Below are 19,206 nucleotides of genomic sequence, written 5' to 3'. Positions count from 1 at the left end.
TGTGTACAAGAAGTGCCCATTTCTACCAGAAATAAGGCCACAGTCTTATTTCCCATGGCCAAAAGGAGGAACTGAATTTCTGGGGAGCTCTAGTCGAGCTCATCTTCATGGCAAAATTCAGTTACTGCATTGCAGCCTTCAGTAAAAGCAGGAAACAAATAGCTTGTCACAAACAAATAAGAAAGCTCACCACAACAGTGATGTCTGCTGAACCCAAAATGAGCATATTGCAATGTTTGTCATGTAGTGTGAACATCAGAACAAACGCTGAAAAGTGAATGGCTTGTTTGCAATCCATTCCCCCTTTAAAACACTCTCTTTGATTCTTTTTAGTACTCACGTGGGAGCCATTTATAGTCTTTATTGACCAGTGATGGTGGTTGCATAAACATGAGATCAATACCAGTGGCATTAATCTAAGATGATCTCTAGGGTCTCAGCAGGTTTCTGGCTCTAATTATTATTCTGGATGACTGAAGGGAAAATTTTTCGAAAGTGCCCAAACCACTTTGCCATGCCTGTAGTTCTTGCTCAGTCTTCTCAGAAAAGCTGATTAAAGAAATATCTGCAGGACATGGTGAGTTTATGGCAGGAGTGTCAATGCCCAAATTTGATTTATAGTTCACATTTTTACTTAGAATCACTACACTGGTGCTGTGTCAGGGTTTAGGACCTGTTTCCTCCTGAAAGGAGAGGGGTGTTCGGAGTTTGGAACCTTGGGAAATGTGATAAACTTGGGATATCTGGGCATTGGGGAGCATGGGGATAGGAAGAAATATCTCATTCCAAGGAGTCACTGTAATATTGCTTTGAGAATCAACCCTTGTGAGAAAAGGTTTAATGAGTCCTACTCCCTTTTCCTTCTTTCACTGAAGACAATGACAACAAGGTCAGTTGAGAACTCACAGTCGTCAGTATCTCTGTCAGAGAGAGCTAAGCACTTAGGAAAGTGAACAGAAATCATTTTTGAAACTACATCACTTGTAATGTTGTAAGAATAATGAATCCAGCTGTTCTGTCTCATGCACCCACGTTTGGAAACGTTGGCTTAAATTTTAATGAATGAGCTGAAGTGTTTTTGGCAGAAACTCCAGTCCCTGGAGCCAATGAGTTTGTGACTCATCAAAATAATGAAAGCAAACTGTAGGTGATGGGTTTTTTGCTTTGCTTCGATCTACCAGATAAATAAAAGCAGTGCTGGCAGCCCGAGATTGATCTCAGTGGTGTAACTAAAATAAGTCATTCCAGCTGGAAATTGTGACAACATGAGTGTCTGCCACTTGGAAGGCAAATGTCTTGCTTGTCTCTATATTTCTCTTTGATTGATGACTCCCATTTTGTCTTGGGCCATATTCTGGCAGCAAGAAACAATTGCCCCATGACAACAATTTAGTGTGTAAACACCTCGATGTGCCCCATCCTGATTAGGACCTGGACAAAGCAAGACAAGGAGCTCTGCACAGAGGGAGGCTGAACACTCATCTTTCCTGCAGTTGCAGGCAATCATCTCAAGAGCATCATGCATTAGAAATCACCTTCTTTGAAGGATTCAAAGCCATTTCTGAAAAAAACCCCACACTGTAAAACAGTTGTCATCAGGAGGGTGGCCATACAGCAACCTCACTCTTAGGACTCTTGCCTGAGATGTGGAAAATCATGGAATCACAGAGTGATTTGGGTTGGAAGGGACCTTAAAGATCATCTAATTCCAACCTTCTCACCATGGGCAGGGATGCCACCCACTAGATCAGGCCCCACCCGACTTGGCCTATTGGCCAAAATGCGTGTAGGCTGTGAATTAGCAGAGGTTGAAAAAGAACAATTATATCCTAAGTTATGAGTACAAGTAAATGTGTCTGGGTGCTTTGGGAGCCCTGAGAAGGAGCAGTGATTATAGCACAAGACAGGACGTGCAGGAATGCATGTGCTCATAGACCAGCTGACCCAAACTCTACCTACCTCCCACGTTAAGTGCAGCATCACTGATCCAAACATCTCCCCAGGTCATTACCTCAATGAAAAGCAAAACTTTTAGGTAAGATATAAAAAAATTAACATAGAAGCCATGCCAGCCTTCCTTCCTTTCTGTCTTTTTCTTTCCTTCTTTGCAAGCTTTTCTCTCCTTTCAGAGTTTGTTCTCATGTGAGGACCTCATTGTTTTCCATCAGTGGTCATGATTCATCGGCTCACTGGCTTTCATTTCCTTCCTGTGCATTTCTGTTTTCTTCCTCTCTCTGGACTCTGCTTCCCAGAGGAGCTCAGAGCCTGGAACCTCAGACAACAGCCTGGCAGATGTGTGTGAAGGGCTTTGTAAACCCCTGGGGTTCAGATGGTGCAGCCCAGCAGTGAAAAGGTGGTGGGTGTTCCACTGATGTCTGTGGTTATTCTGACCCTCTGTGAGCCATGCAGGTCTTGTGTGTCCTTGTCTCTTCCAACATTTGTAGAGCCTACACTGGGAGGGAGATCTGGTAGTAGCTTCAGAGAGAATATTGACACTCCCAGGGAAGGAGAAAGTGGGAATTATCTGGTCACTTCTTACTCCCCTTTTCCAGGCTGTGCTAGGGCAGGAGCACCAGTTGGCACAAAGCCCTTCTTAGCTTTTCCATTTTGCATCCTTGAAGGAGGCAGCTTTTAGAAGGGGTCTTGGGTGATGTGATCCCTTGAAATGTTTGAGGCCAGTCTGGATGGTACTTGGACTAACTTGATCTAGTGTAAGGTGTCCCTGCCCATGGCAGGGGAGTGGAACAAGATGATCTTTAAGGTCCCTTCCAACTCAAACCAGCCTGTGATTCCATGATTCTATGTCTTTTCCAGCAAGTAAATCAGTGCTGGGACAAGAGAAATTAAGAAAAGAGATCCTTAACTCCAAGAGAGCAGCTTTTCATTCATCCCTCAGCCTTCCTTTGTAGGCTAAAATAACTAAAATGACTTGTGTGTCTCTGGAACACTTTAAAGGGGGGTCTTCCTTCTCTTTTCCTGCAGAGATTTGAAGCTGGACAACGTCCTCCTGGACAATGAGGGACACATCAAAATTGCTGACTTTGGGATGTGCAAGGAGAACATGTTTGGAGATGCAAAAACAAGCACTTTCTGTGGGACTCCTGACTATATTGCTCCTGAGGTGGGTGTGGGGTTCAGGGGGGTCATCAGGCTGCTGTGGGACAGAGTAACATGTCTTAGGACACGACTGTTGGTCGGTGGTGGAGGCTGCAAAGAGAAATAACCTGGGTTTGAGCAGTTCCAGGCTAGAAACTGGATTTGTTTTACCCAGACTCTACGTTCCTGTCTGGAATCGAATATTTTTGCAGTTAATTCATTTTTTTTTGTGCAAATGGGGATGGAAAACAAGTGGTGCTTTTCTTAACTCAAGAAACAGAATAGTTAATAGAAATTCAGTTTGGGTCATGGCAGGAGAAGCTCCAAAATGTAGGTCCTGCAATTCAGGGACAGAAACAGCATGAGGAATGCTGATTTTGCCCTTTCCTTTATTTCTTTCCATTTTTAACCAGATGGAAACTTGGGTTGGGCTTTTTGTTGTTGTTTTAGTTTCAGTTTCTGTTTGTTTGGGGTTTTTTTTAGTTTGTTTTGGTTTGTGTTGGTTTGTTGTTGTTGTTTTTTAATTTCAGTATTTTGAACTAGATCCCCCCAGAAAGGAGAAAGTACCCTTAACCCAGGTGACTTCACACAATAATAGATCTTACTGTGGAGAGGCTTTGACTAATTAGGTGGCAAAATTGGGGCCAAAGAAACATTTTTCAGCTCAGAGAAAAACCTACAAGTCATCCACATCTGACATTGGTCTGAAATCCATTTATTTGCCTTTCAAGATCCCATTTCGTAATTTTACTGTTGTCATGATGGATATTGGTACTTTCCAAATAGCTTTCAAGGCCTTTGGTGCTTTTTTTTTTCACTCTACTATAATTCATTAATCCTCTACTGTGCACCCAGGGCTCAATTCTGGCCTAGGTTACACCACTGCTGAAACTCAAGGGTCTCTTCAAATCAATTGGATTTCTATTGCCTAAGATCAGGTGTAAGTGTGCTCTGCAATCAAACTGCAATTGGGTTTTATTCCACTTCAATATGCTTTTATTTAAGAAAAAAAGAGCTATTTTTCTATCCTAAAGAATAAAAAGAGAGCCAAGTGTTGATCCATTATCTGTGGTTTTGCTTTATAGAAAAGAGAAAAACTAAAATAGCTCAGAGTTTTGTTTCTGCACCATCGTTTATTTTAGAGATTCAACGAGTGCATATAAAAACATTTTACCTCTGAGTTGAAAGCAATTCTAGAGTTTATGGATCATCTCTCCTGCCAGAGGCAGGAGTGCTGGATTCTTTGTCAGTATTTTACTGCAGCTGCTACCACTGTAATTTGTTACAGCCCCAGCACCTTGGCCACAGCCACGTGAATAAGGAGGCTTTGGGTTAGTAGACAAACAATTTTTTTTATTTCAAAAAATATCTGACAAAAAAAAAGACTTCACCAGAAATGAAATTGCTGGGTTTATTTCTTTTTTTCCCAGATAATTTCCAAGATAATAAATCTTTTCTTTGATTTCCACAAAACATTTAATTTCAATTTCCAGACACTTTATCCTTTCGAAGGTAAAACCTTACAAAAATAATATGTCTTTTCAGAAGGAAAGACTGGGATGATTTTGTTGTAAATGATTCACAAGAAATATATTAGAGAGTCTTGCTGATTCCTTTTTTGTTTGTTTGTTTTGAGTGAAACCCTTTGTATATGTTACATCATATATTCAGATCTCTTTTTTGTCCTTTTTGCATCCTCTCCTTTGGAGACAGAAGTGTTAGTCATGAGCACTGTACATCAGATTGGATTTATACTTCTGACAATAAAGTCCTACTTTGTTAGATGCCACAGGTACATCAGAGGGGGATATTTCTCACCTAATGTGAGGAAATTCATCTAAAAATGAAGCACTAGATGGCACTTTATAATGTTGTAGAAGGACAAATATCCCAGGAAACAAGTCATCCCTTCCTACCTCAAGTGTATAAATCAATTAAATCACCGTTTTCCCTCCATAACCATAGAAAGACTGCATGCATAAATCAATAAGACACATAATTTTTAGGCAATAAGATGATAATTTTTAAACTCTCAGCAGTTTCACCTGTACTGACCTGGAGAGTTGTTTTCAATGGTATTAAGACATCACCAGGACTTGTCATTGATACCTATCCCATAGCTACAGTATCAGGCATCCCATTGAAAAAACTAAAGATTGTGCTTTAAGATGAACTTTTCCCCTCTACAGCTCTAAAATCCTGATAATCCTCCACATCGCAGTCATCACATGACCCTTTAGATATTTGCATTGTAAACATCTATATATGAGCAAGTTTTCTAAGCTTCTTGATAACCAGAGGAGACAAATAGGGCGTTGTATTTTACAGTGGGTAGATATTTATCTGGATGTCTAAAATTGGAATAATTCCCTTCCTTGGCTGTAAAAGAAGCTAATGGTTCAGCTCTAGGTATCTCCATAACAGATACCTAAAGGCAGGTGAGAATAATTTTGCTTCTCCAGGGAGTCTGAGAACTTGGTGGTGGTCCTTGAGACCTGGGGGAGGTTGTGACTCCAGCTGACCCTCCTGGCCCCCACACACTGGATGTGGCCTCCACTTTATAGCAGACACAAAGGCACAAACAAAGGGACTGACTGAGGGCAAATTCCCATTCCTTTACTTATAACTCAGTTTGTCTCAAGAGGGCAGATCAGCAACCAATTTCCTGGTTTTCCTGGGGAAGATTTCGCTGGGATAGATTCACACCATTTCAACTGACTGATGGTCCTGAAGTACCCTTACACTGCAGCTTTTGTAATTTAAAATTCAGTTTTTTGTGAGTTGAATCCGTTCCAAAATTATAATGCCTAACCATTTGTCTTCTTGGACAGCACAAGCCTGATTTGAACCCCTGGGATAATCTGGAGAGCAGGCAAAAAAAATTAGTTGCCTCGCTTTTTATGTTTTGAGATGTCTCTGGTAGCCAAAGATTTGTTCAAGTAACTTAAGAGTTACATGCAACCTTATTTGTAGTGAGAAGGACTGTTTTGGCTCCCAGGTGTGGCTGCAACTTGGAGCTCCTCAAACCACAGCCCCTTCACCTCTGGCAGATGTTCTGGCTCCTGCAGGCACCTCTGCCATCTCACTCAGTGTAAAGCAGCTGTTGGAAGGTCATGGTCTGGCCACCCTTCTGAAGCTGAAATACTCATGTCAGACATTTTCCTTCAGCCTTTGTCCCTCCTGTTTTTGGGCAGATCCTGCTGGGGCAGAAGTACAACACCTCCGTTGACTGGTGGTCCTTTGGTGTCCTCCTGTATGAGATGCTTATCGGCCAATCCCCTTTCCATGGCCAAGATGAAGAGGAGCTTTTCCAGTCTATCCGTATGGATAACCCCTTCTACCCTCGCTGGCTTGACAAGGATGCAAAGGACATTTTGGTGAAGGTAAGAATAACCACACAGGGAATGAAAGCCTTTTTTTGCCAGAATTGTCACCTTTGGTTTGTGCATCTTCAACTGTTGCACAGAAAAACAAACTCAGTGTGATAGGACCAGAGAGACTCACTGTCTTTTCTGTGGGCCTCAAACTGCACCTCACCTAAGTCATAAGGCCGTCTGTATGTCCTCTTGCTCCTGAGTTATGATATGGCTCCTCACAGGGTTCCAGATACCAGCAGAGGTCAGTTTTATTGCAGAGTAATCTCTAAGGTACGAGGCGGGTTAACTAAGGGTTACAGCAGACTGAGATGTTGAACATCTATTTCTGGGACACACACTACCATCTTTCTGCACAGTCAACCTGTACTTCTGTCAGGATTAGAGATAGTGATCATCTTCATACCAATCAAGAAATTGCCTTGCTTTGGGAAAAAAAACCACATTTTCTCCATTATGGGCTGTTCTCATTGCACTGACGCGATAATTACATATTCCACCCTCTTTAATGCTTGCATTATCAGCACAGAATTTAACCTATGGAATCAACATTCTAGCTTTTTGTGAGAGAACCTGAGAGGAGACTGGGAGCAAGAGGGAACATCCGCCAGCATGCCTTTTTCCGGGAAATCAACTGGGAAGCTTTAGAAGAAAGAAGGATGGAGCCTCCTTTCAAACCAAGAGTGGTGAGGATATATCTTCTTCCTGTTCCATCCATCCCATGTTCTTCTAGACTATGTACTTCTAGTGGCTGAGCTGCCTGACCTGATCATCACAATACTGCTCTGTGATGGCTGTAAGCCCAGGTCTGGCATGTCCACACCTGAGAAACCATAAATTACCCATCACATTCTCAGTTACCAGAGCAGGGGTCTGGATGTCTCATAACACCTTGCCTTAACCATGTAACTTCACCCCATTCTGTAGGGATTATCTTCCATTGCAATGCAGAAGGGAAAGCAGTTCAGGTAACTGGGTGGTTGGCTAAGTTAGAATAATCCTGACTTTTAGTAACTGTCCTATTAAACTATTAAGGTCCTATAAATAACAGTAATATAATTTAATTTGAAAAGAGCATCATTCTTTCACAAGTGTCATTTAATTGATGGGTCCAGTCTGATGTGTTGTAAAACTCTAACATCCCTGCCTGGCAGAATTCATGGATCACAGGCTCAGTGCTTCCCACATGATATTTATATTTACTAGCTCCTGACTAGATAAGCTGAGCCCATGTAAGCAGCCTGATAGGGCCAGTATCATTGTAATGAAAATCTCAATATTAGTGGTTTGACATCATTTTTTTTTCCTTTTCTTGAAGAAATCTCCAAGTGACTGTAGCAACTTTGACAAGGAATTTCTAAATGAAAAACCTAGACTGTCCTGTGCCGACAGAGCGCTGATTAACAGCATGGACCAAAATATGTTCAGCAACTTCTCCTTCGTGAACCCTAAAATGGAGAAAATATTTTCCTGAGATCTGCCTTACTGAAGGAATTTTCTGCAATGGTTTGAGTAGCACTTTGTCAACTGAAGACTCTGCATCGTTATTTTTATCAAGAACCCTCCAGAAAAACACACCTCAGTGAAAGTTTGTACCATGCCTGGAGGCTTCCAGCTTAGTCCAGTCTGTAGCAGATGCCAGCCACTCTTCCTTAATGGTAAAGTTTCTTTGTGGTATCATTCGGTCTCTCTTCTCTCTCTTCCCAATGTTATTGAAGTTGAGAGCATCTGAAAATGAGGAGCTGCCAAAACCTGTTCCCCACTACTTGTACATGCAGCCAACGGGCTTCTATGTAAAAAAAAAAAAGAATATATTTGAGCTTCTGGTGATGTCAGTGCCCATTTCTGCAACTCTCACCTAGACCCACCTTCTTCTGAAGGAAAAGTGGTTTGCTCAAGGCCTGGAGGTACCTGGGAAGACTTCAGGTTGGATGCTTTGTTGACCTACACGTGTACATGTGCAGAACTGTGCATGTGTGCACAGTTTTGAAGAAGTATTTTATTCCCTACACACTTTAAAAATACTGTTCACAAGGTGTTAGGATTCAATTTTGCTCTCCTGAGACAAAGAGACTTTGCAGGTGCCCATTCCAATATCCGTACATCTTAATTGGAGGCACTGGAACTAAGGAATCAACCCCAAAGGAGGATCATTGCCACGGAAAGTGCTAAAATCAATACAGAAAACCAGTGGTTTACATTTAGCAGTAGAACAGGAAGGATGGGAAGTTGCAGAATGCCTCAAGAACCACGTTTTAAGCTTTAACTCTCCTTGCCAAAATCAGGGCAAAATCTGGACTGGGATTTCTGGGTTTTTATCCTAAAACTGCATGAGAAAAGTGGAAGATGTTTCCTCGAAACATTGTTTAAGCATCATAAAACTGGTGTTCCAGGCTCAGGTTTGGGGTATTTTACTTGAGAGATACTAACCAGTCCCTGCAAAGACTGATTTGCTTTCTGTTGCTCTAAATGATACCCCAACTCTTTGGCAACGTGGGCACAGATCAATGAACTGCACCCAACAGTCAGAGAGCAGGACAGCACATCAGGTGAGGGTGGTCCTTGCCTTCATCTCATGACATTTTGCTTTGTGCTCTATCCCTTTACAGTCTGTGGAAAAGTAGTTGGGTTAAAAAAAAGTCTTTTCTGTGATCCTTTTGCCATGGGATCCTTTTAAATAAAGATGCACTTTTTTCTGAAGTTGGAGAGCTGTAGAATTGCCCAGTTACTGCTTGTCACTGAGATACCCCTTAAATACTGGGTCAAAATTAAGTCAAAACCTAAAAAGAGGATTCTGTAATAGCTTAGACTTAGGCAGTCACCCAGGTTGGTGTTAGGCTCTAGCTGAAGAGCAAACATTTGGTGCTTCATTGCATCAACCCCTCCAGTCCACAGAGAAGAACAGCTCTAGAAGATGAGTTATCCCAAAATCAGGTTTGCTTCAGAAGTGCCTTTTTGACTCTGCTGGACCAGGCTGTCAACTTGGACCTCCCTACAGGATAAATGCAGCCTTGCAGGCAGTGCTGTGATATCACTCACAGCGACTGCAGGCACCAAATCCTGCAGGAACAAGAGCTGAAGTGCCTGAAGTCAACAAGAAGACCAGAGTGCCCTGGGAAAGTTTCAGTCCAGTGACTCTGATGAAATCCTTGTTTGTGCTGTATGAAACACAGGGGGCATCTGTGCTCACAGTTTGTGTAGCAGGTCATCATGTTTAATTAGAATGGTTAACATGAATTTTTTAAATGCCAGTGCTGTTTGTACAGTTTAATAGAACGTTGTGTACAATTGAAAAATGGACACTGATGTGATTAAATAGGGACAAAGAACAGAGGTGCTTAGAAAAGCCATTAAAATGGTTCTGTGCTGTCTGGGGAATGTTCCCCAGGGGAATTTCAACCCATAAATATACAGGAGCAACAAACATTTGAACAACTGCAACTGCTGCATAGAGCAGTATCTAAAAGAAAAGATTGGGCACTGTGCAAAGGTATCCAAAAAGAGAATAAAATGTTCCTTTTCACTACCAGAAGGTGACAGGTCTGTCAGTGGGGTCTGGTATCTCAAAGGGGTTTCAGAGGGGGTGTGCAGATGTCGTTACTATTAGAGGGTGACTCAGGACATCTTCCTCTGATACCTGAATGAGGCTGGATCAGCCAAGTCCTGGGAGGGCCTGACTCTGCCCACATGAGTGTGTCCATGACTCAAGTCCATTCTGATGGAGGCTGGATGGCCTGATCCAGACTAGAGGCTGCATTTCAAGGCATTTGAAGGCTGGCAGTGTCCCATGCTAAATGACTGATAGGAATGTTCCCTTTGCAATGGAGCAGCAGTTTGTGCTTGACACCAGTGCAGGGACACCTCAAAAGCACAGACTAAAGAAGAAGGGCACTGAATCACCTTTTCTGGTTAAGTAACTGAAGATCACCAGGTTTTAACACCTCTCTGACCAGAGGCAAGGCTCTCTGCACTCCAGCTGTGGCCCTGTATAGCTAAAGCAGCCAAACCTAAGAGTGGCTTGTAAAGGAGCACGTTGAGTAACTGCCAAAGTTAGGCTGCCTGTAGGGTTTTTGATGCAAACCACAAGAAGAAGCACCTGCTTCTCTCTGCAGGGTGTCTTCAGCTTAAAAACCAAACAAACCCAGTGAGGATGGGGGAGGGAGATGGGGAGAGGTGGGTACAAACCACCACCATCGTGCTCGCAGTGGTGCCACAGCCTCAGCACCCTCCCAGCTGTGCCTGCGGGGTTTGAGAGTGACGTGGGAAGCAGGAAACGCTTTCCTGTGGTGGCAGAGATTGAGAGATAACAGTCAGTGAGGGCTGAGAGCCAAACACCCTCACGGAAATGAGCAGGAGCCCAGGTACTCACGAGAGATGCTCCTTTGCCATGGCTGAACTTGGCACCTCCATACCCATCTTTTCTTTTCTTCTTTCTTTTTTTTTTTTCCTGTCTCCTCCTCCACAAAATGTTTATTTTATGACATGGTAAATAGGCTTGCCAGGTTTGGTTATTCGTTTGCTGAAGGCTCAGTCCTGTTCTGGAGCCCCACCACTACCGTAGGACCGTGGCACCAGCAAACATCAGGGGCTGATCTCCAGCATCACCTGCTTCAGCTCAAGTTTTGGGAGTCCCCATCACCCAACTGCTCCTTCCCCAGTCTTGCTGCCTCACAGAAGACACAGAAGTTTTATCTTTGGTACATCACAGCACATGCAGAGCTGGTGAATAGAGGAAATAATTTATTTTTTGCTCTTCTGTGCCTGGCGCTGGTGACAACGCAGGAGTCCTGAACAGCTCAGTGACTGTACCTGACATGATGGAGTCTGTTCTATGTTTGGTAACAGGAGCCATGGAGTCCTTTTTTCTCTATATCACCTCAGTGTTTATATACACAAAGACATAATTGAACAATAAAAGTAAAGGGAAACAAAAACATCATTGAGTCGTGGAAGATGAAACAAGCACAGAAAAGGAAAGTAAGGAAGAAGAGAGGGGTACAGGTTAGTGGAATCTTAAACAACACTTCCCTTCATTTGTTTCAATTAGAACTCCACTGTTCTCCTTCAAAGCCACCAGCACCATCCTAGAGTTTCCTCTGTAGCTGAAGCAGGGGATTTTTGGAGCCTGAGACTAGAACAGATGAATGGCTCTGATCCTGCCTCCTGGGTAGCACAGAGCTGCCACACCTCCCCTAGAAATCCACGTATTTCTACTCTGAATTTGGACTTGGGTCCTGATTCAAATATTTTAATTGGGCTGTCTATGGCATAGGGATGCCTTTAGTCACCCAGCCTCGTTGAGACAGCCTTGGTTATCCTTTCACTAAATGTGGGTCTGTCCTACAACCTGTGGCTCATCCCACAGCCCTGTTACCCAAAAACACCCCTAATAGCAGTGGATACCTCCCCATGCACAGCAGAATCAAGCATGGTGGTTGAGTTCACCCTCCAGCAAGTACCTGCACTCAACCAGCTGAGTCTTGTACGAAGAAAACATCAAAAATTAATTATCAACATGTTTTCTGTAGTTGCTAAAGGAACTTCATGAAGAAAATCCTCCATCCTTCTGGTACATCCTCAGTGAGGTGGACCAGAGGACCCTGCATTCCCCCTCCCATTGACAAGCATGTTCCCTTTCCCATACTAAAGCAGTGATAACCAGAGAGGCACCAAGATCAGTATTTATGGTCTTTTGAGAATTGTCTTTGCTTTAAAGGGGGAAAAGCTTTAAACTAAAAGAGGGAAGGTTTAAATCAGATGTTAGGAAGAATTTTTTTCTACTCAGAGAGTGGTGAGGCCCTGGCAGAGGTTTGCCCAGAGAAACTGTGGCTGCCCCGTCCCTGGAAGTGTTGGGGCCATGGGATGGGGCTTGGAGCAACCTGGTGGGTGACATCCCTGCCCATGGTAGGGGTTGGAATGAGATGATCTTTAAGGTCCTTTCCATCACAAACCATTCTGTGATTATATGATTCAATCACAGGAGATACATCATAGGAAATGTTCAGTTAAGATGAAGGTTAAGGGCACCAGCTCTTTCTCATTTTACGTTTTCACTGTTAAATTAAAAACCCCTCTTAACCTCTGTTCCAAGAGGCAACTGGATTCTGCCTGTCTGGGACCCAGCAATCACTCAACCCATGCTGCTCTGCTGCCTAAACAAAAACCTGCCAGTCTACAGCAGCTGGGGAGGTGAATCATTATTTTAATAATCACCTAGAGGAAACATACTGTTTGAGTGGAGAGAAAATAAAAATTAAGTATCACATTTAATTTATAATGTGGCCTTTTATTTTAGAGGAACATAAGCAGAAAATATTCAGACATCAAAGGAAGAATCTCAGCTTTCACTTCTAAATTCTATTTTATTGTTGCTGTTAGCCTCTCAGTAGCAAAGGAAATGAGTTCTCTGGTAATAATTTCCATTTAATTTTCAGCTCCCTTCTGTTGATAGCATTGTGTATAAGCTTTTTTCTAACAGTTACTTTAAATGGTGTGTTTTGATATTCCATTCAGCTGGTGGAGAAAGAAAAATCAGTTCTAAAAAAAAAAAAGCCATTTTATCTCTGCTGTACATGAGCTCAGCAGGATAATGTGATATCTCGGAGAGTATATTTATTTTAAGCTATTGGTATTTTCCAGCAGGGTGAAATTGTTCAATATATAACCTCTCATTGCCTCCCTCCTTCCCACCCCAAAAATGTCATGGGGCCAAAACGGTGGAGAAAAGGGACAAAATAGCAACCCTCATTCAAAAGGAACAATAATCCACCCAGCAAATCAACTCAGTTCTGGTCATACTAAGCAGAATGAAAAGAGTAAAAAAACCTGACAAAGTGGGGAAAATGGAACACACAGTTATCATAAAGATAATAAATCCCAGCCCAGAGTAGCATTTTGAGATAGTGAGGTAGGAGTAAGCAGTAACACCAGATGACCTTTTTTTTGAAAGATGTTAAAACTTAATAATGTGTTTTACTTCTTCAGGAGATCCAGTGACACTGGCATTCAGATGGAAAGAGGAATACCAGTTGTTTCTTTGTGCTGGGCTGTCTTCACACCAAATCATACACATGCTTCTTTTTCCTTGGGTGTACTAAAAAGAAAGGAATAAATAGAAAATCTCCACAAAAGAGCCACAGCATCTTTTGCTGAAAAACACTCAAAGCAGGGCTTGAACCTTCTGAAAGGAGGGCTAAATGCCTTAATATTTCAATTAAATGCCTTGTCTGTAAAGCTGCAACGCTTTCACAGACTTATGTGGACTAACCACTAAAAGGAGACAGCTCTATCAGCCCAACACACTGTTTTTAGCAGCAACAACCATCTTGAAGCACTTCCCCTATTCCAAACGGAGGGTCTCCCATGGAGCTCTGGGGAACTGTGATGTAGTTCTTTCTCAGAGCAGGACTATAAGGAATAATAAGATCTCCTGCACCCAAAGTCTGTCAGAATTTTAAGTCAAAATTCAAGATACAGGCTAGGGCAGCAAAGGACCACTGCAAGAGAAAAAGTTGCATTTGTTCTTGGTATAAAGAAATTAAAAAGTCTGAATGTTGTGGTGTCACTCCCTGAAATACACATTTCTTCCTTGCCATTAGTGCTCACCAAACACTGGCACTGAATAGTGGTGAAACTGTGATCAAGCTTTTTGTATTCAGAAGAAGTAACAAGCACTCAGATGGAGGCAGCTTTCCACCACATCTTACCACACAGATTTATGCCCATTTACTCCAGGAAACGGGACCCAAAGGTCTGTCTGTTCATTTGATCAGTGTCTTTGGATTGCTTGTGCTTCTTCTGCTGCTACAGAGTGACCTTGATCAGAGGAGAACTCTGGACAGCGTTTTTATTTGGTGTGCCTCTGCAGGCAACACAAACCTTGCTTAATGTGGAGAAGATCCTTTTTCTTCAGGGTCTGTAGACCTGAGTTTAATGTTAAGTCCTTGGAATCTTATTTTCCATGTTAGCACCGAGGCTTATTTCTCTCATCTGACCTTAGCTGTAGGGATCATAGAATCACAGGATCATTTAGATTGGAAAAGACCTCGAACATCCTGGAGTCCAGCCATTAACCTGGTCCACCAAGGGTCCAGCTCAACAAGACATGAGGATTGTCCACATGATCAGCAGAGGGAGGTTGATCCCATCCCAAATAGGGATCAACAAACAAGTCAAATGAAACACTCTTCAGATGCCTGTAAAACTAATACAAAGACTGAGCCAATGCTGTGGCTGGGACACACTTGCAGTGCAGGGAACATGAAAATAAGTGCTGTAGAAACCAGATCTGTGATTTGTGTACGTACTAGAGTATACAGAGTAGATGTTTGCACTTGAACAAGCACAACCTCAGCTCCCTCTACCGTCACTAAGGACTAATTATTACTGTCAGAGAAACTTAAAACACTCTAGCCTGCCCCTGGAGCAGAATTATTTCAGAACTTATTTTGTGCCGGTTGTGCACCTGGAGAGGCCCAAGTGAAGCCCCTTGGCCTGCTCAAGGGCAAAATCAAAAAAAACTAGCCTCAACTAATTATTTTTAAATAACACTCATTCAAGTAGCTTTAATGAATATCAAAATATTCTTCTTGTCAGTGAAAGAAATCACTTTAATCTGCTGTGAGTCATAGCATCTTCCTCCAATGTTCTCAGCAATGTCCTCAATTCAAGTTTAGGACTTGAATCCACAATTCCTGCATGCCTGGCCACCTTTGGACACGGAGGTTTAGTTTATATCAGTCTCTTTTGGGCTCTTTTTCTCTCATTCACTCACTGTGTTTAAATTATTCCTTCCTTTTTACTCACTCAGCAGAGAATTGAAGTGTGCTGATGTCAGGATCTTGGAACAGATGGGAGAGCAGTATTGATTAGGCAATTGAGAGTAGGACATAAATAGCTTGTTAAAAGTAAATAATAATAGTTTAAATGCTGTGTACAAACCTTTATGAAACCTAGTGAAGCAAATCGAATAATCCTTCCAGAAATCCATCCGAGTTTTTTAACAAGGTGATGAAATTCAAGAGCCTTTTTTGCTTCCTTATGTTAGTGCTGATGTAAGAGCTGATTGAATTAACAGTCTGGAACTGCTAGAGATGAGCCTGCCTTCAGCATCCCAGCCAAATGAGATGTTTGCAGCTGATGTGTGAAAGGGAAAAGAGAATTGATGGGGGAGAGAGAGCAGGAGGACAGGAGCTGCAAAGTGCCAGCCTGTTTTGTTCTGAGTGGGGAGGGAAATTTATTTTTCATCATAAATTCAGAGTCTGGGCCCAAACTCACTGCTGTGTGTGACATTCCAGTTGGGGTCTAGGGCAGGGCATGGTATGAAGCTATGGATGAAATGTATCCTTATTGATTTTGGTTCATGTTTGATATGTATAAAGGCCTTCAGAACTAAGAGGGTTGTGAAGTCCATGCTCAAAATTCTTCTGTTCCTCCATCCGTGAACCACACAGCTACTCCCAATGGTAGTGACTCCAAATGGTCATGTGAAGCATAAAAAATAGATTAAAATTCTAAGGGTAGGCATCAAAGAGGAGATTTGGAGAAATAAAAATGATTTTGAGCTTGGGCTGCTGTTCCTCCTGTAAATGCCGTATTTTTTTCTGATCCATGTCTGTGCTGATCAATCAGAATCAGGACAAAATCTGCAGCAGAGATTGAGTCACCCCATGAGAAGTGTTCAAAATTATAATAATAGCTCAAAATGGGGAATGGGATATTTTATCTGAAAAAAAAAATGGTCTTGCAAATAATTTGTTTGGGAGAAAACAGAATTTTCCTGTGGGTGGATTCCCTGTTATTTTCACAGGAACCTGTTTCAGCTCCAGCTCAACCAACAACCAAGAGGTGTTTCAGCATCACAGCCATGTTCACAGACACTCGAGCAGGTGCACAAGAACATGGTGCACCTCTGCACCCACACTGATGGCAGGGCTGTTCCTGTCCCCTGGAATGCTGGAGATGACTCCTCTGGAAGGACATTGCTTCCCTCAAGTGTTCATCACTGCTGCTTGCAGAAGGAAATATGCTGGGATCTTACTGCCTTCTTCTCCTGAGCCCTAATTTCCATCCACAATGCAGGGCTGAGCACCGTGGAGTAGCTCCCTGGTTTCTTCCCACCCTGGTGCAACGAACCAGGAGGAAACTCCCTCCTTTGCTCCTATGACTTCTCCAAAGTTTTCAACAGCTGATTTCAGAAAAATTGAAATACCCTGAATGGATTCTGTTGGGATGATTTCAGCTGGAATTTCTCTACAGATTCAAGGTGCTCTGGGAAAATCTCCATTTAAAGAAAAAGCAAGAGATACCAAAGACTTGACTTTTAAAGGAGATTCACCCTTCCAATGCAGAAGGTTAATTATCTGACTATTATTATTAATTAAATATCTGACTCCAGGACTTTCAGCAGAAGCCACAGCCTAGGAGTATTGGCAGGCTGGAATACAGATGAGTGCAGGGAAGCAAAAATTCTTACAGTGCTTATAAGCAAAACAATTTAAAAAAATGGATATAACTTTGTATGCAATGAATAACTCACTTGTGGAACTCGCTTGCTGAAGGATAATGTGGAGTTTAACAGCACATCAAATGTTTTAATCATTTTTAGCGAAACACTTGTGGAATAGGAAGAAAATATAATGAGAAATCTGATGACTGGGTCAGATCAATGGCCCTCATGTGCACAAACATCTGTCTAATCATGGTGAGAAGTCCTTGTCCAGGGAAAAATTCTGAGAACAAAGGGATCCTCACAACTTTTCCTCCCTTTCAGCTTCAAACTTTAAAAAAAAAAGAAAGAATGGGATAATCAACAGAGAATATGGTTTTGTGACAATGGCAATACAGAAGAGAATTGGATAAAATCCCACTTTCCAGAATTGCCACAGGGTGATCTTAGCAAAGGGCAAGTATTATCTCTGCACACTTCCTTTCCTATGGAAAAAGAGATCGCCAGTCTTCCTTAAAAAGCAGGTGTGGTAAGTACAGAGCCATAGCACTTTGGAGATCATCTGCTAACATGAAAATGGAAAACACAGACGTTGGATGAAAAGACCAGTAAAAGAAAAGTTGTTTGTGTTACTCCTGATTCACGTCAATAAAAAAGAAAATTCCCACAATTAAGAATTTTCCTTTTGAGCAGAAGGTTCCTGTGTAACAACACCAAGGCATCACACCAACATTAAAGAGAATTGCTGCTATAAACAAGTTATTTGATATATTGAAAATATTTTGTTTGTTTGCCTTAATTATTCACAAACAGGTGGTAGTTATACTAATTTGTTCTCCATTCAAAATAGTCGGTTTAAACATATTTATATCTCTCTGATAGCTTGACAGTAGTGTTCTCATTACTCCTTCCTGGCTGTTTGTGTCCCATGCTGGATATTAAATCACACATCAGAGATGATGACTTTGCCACTACAGCATCAGCTGCCTCTTAAAAAACGAAAAAAAAAAAGGGGAAAAAAAGCCCTTTCCTTTTTTTTTTTTGTTGGCAAATTGTCTGCAAAAAGCTCAGCATTGTTTGAATAATAAAAAAGCTTTTACAGATGGCCACAAAAGCATTTGCAGCGAGAGTATTCTCATGAATATTTATTCTCACCAATTCTCCTGACAACTTAACTTTCTGCAGACATTCTTACAAGTAAACATTCAAACAGTCTCCAAAAAGCAAATAAAAAGATTTTGCACACAAACACAAGAAAACTCACAGATCCTTTCTTTTACAGCGCTATCTTGAAATCTCACCCAGAAGAAAAGCCCTCTTGTGTTCAATTCTAGAGATGCACAGAGGAGAAATAACCTCCTTCTTGAAGAGTTTGGTCTAAGTGCACAAAAAAAAATGACACAATACTGTCCTCATTTTCCAGACGAGGAACTGATGTTGACCACAGTGAAGAGACTTCCCCTAAATTAGACGTCAAATAGAAGAATCATAAAATAAGCCTCTGCTCTCCCTGAATACCCATCCTTGCACAATGCTCAGATCTAGATACTTTTTGCTAGGCAGTGATATAGGGATGTTTTAATGTATGGATTTTTGGCCTTTCACTCTTTCATAACTCCAAATAATGTCCTACCCTACAAAGGGTACCCGATATAGAATCTTAGAGTCTTAGAATGATTTATGTTGATGGGGAGCTTAAAGATCAACTTGTTCCAACCCCCTGCCATGGGCAGGGACACCTTCCACTAGACCAGGTTGCTCCAAGCCCTGTCCAACCTGGTGCTGGACACTTTCAGGGATGGGGCAGCCACAGCTTCTCTGGGCAACCTGTGCCTGTGCTTCACCACCCTCACATGTTTTTCCTAATATCTAATTTAAATCTACCCTCTTTCAGAGTAAAGCCATTCCCCTTGTCCTGTCACATCATTCCCCTTGTCCTGTCACTCCATCCCCTTGTCCCAAGTCCCTCTCCAACTCTCTCAGAGCCCCTTTAGGCACTGGAAGGGGCTCTCATATCTCCCTGGAGCCTTCTCTTCTCCAGGTGAACACCCCCAGCTTTCCCAGCCTGGCTCCAGAGCAGAGGGTCTCCAGCCCTTGGAGAATTTCTGTGACTTCCTCTGGACTTGCTCCAGCAACTCCATGTCCTTCCTATGTTCTGGGCCCCAGAGCTGGATGCAGCACTGCAGGTGAGGTCTCACGAAGGCAGAGTAAAGAGGGACAATCCCCTTCCTTGACCTGCTGGTCCCACTTCTTGTGCTGCAGCCTGGGACATGGTAGAGCTTTCTTGGG

At 42.3% G+C, this 19,206-nt stretch overlaps 1 protein-coding gene across 2 annotated transcripts in view; it reads left to right on the top strand.

Annotated features, from left to right (window-relative positions):
* Nucleotides 1-9,170, top strand: part of PRKCQ (protein kinase C theta) — a 59,406-nt gene extending 50,236 nt beyond the window's left edge. For both annotated transcript variants that reach the window (XM_051795225.1, XM_051795224.1), the window contains 4 exons: nucleotides 2,983-3,121; nucleotides 6,291-6,479; nucleotides 7,028-7,156; nucleotides 7,789-9,170. In XM_051795225.1, coding sequence (XP_051651185.1) covers nucleotides 2,983-3,121; nucleotides 6,291-6,479; nucleotides 7,028-7,156; nucleotides 7,789-7,944 — 613 coding nt within the window. In that variant the 3' untranslated portion in view covers nucleotides 7,945-9,170. The remainder of the gene's footprint in view (nucleotides 1-2,982; nucleotides 3,122-6,290; nucleotides 6,480-7,027; nucleotides 7,157-7,788) is intronic.
* The last annotated feature ends 10,036 nt before the right edge of the window (nucleotides 9,171-19,206 follow it).

This window comes from Manacus candei, unplaced genomic scaffold (genome assembly GCF_025592945.1).
Source record: "Manacus candei isolate 608988 ecotype Guabito, Panama unplaced genomic scaffold, ASM2559294v1 h1tg000042l, whole genome shotgun sequence".
Lineage (NCBI taxonomy): Eukaryota > Metazoa > Chordata > Aves > Passeriformes > Pipridae > Manacus > Manacus candei.
This window is presented reverse-complemented; position numbering and strand designations above follow the sequence as displayed.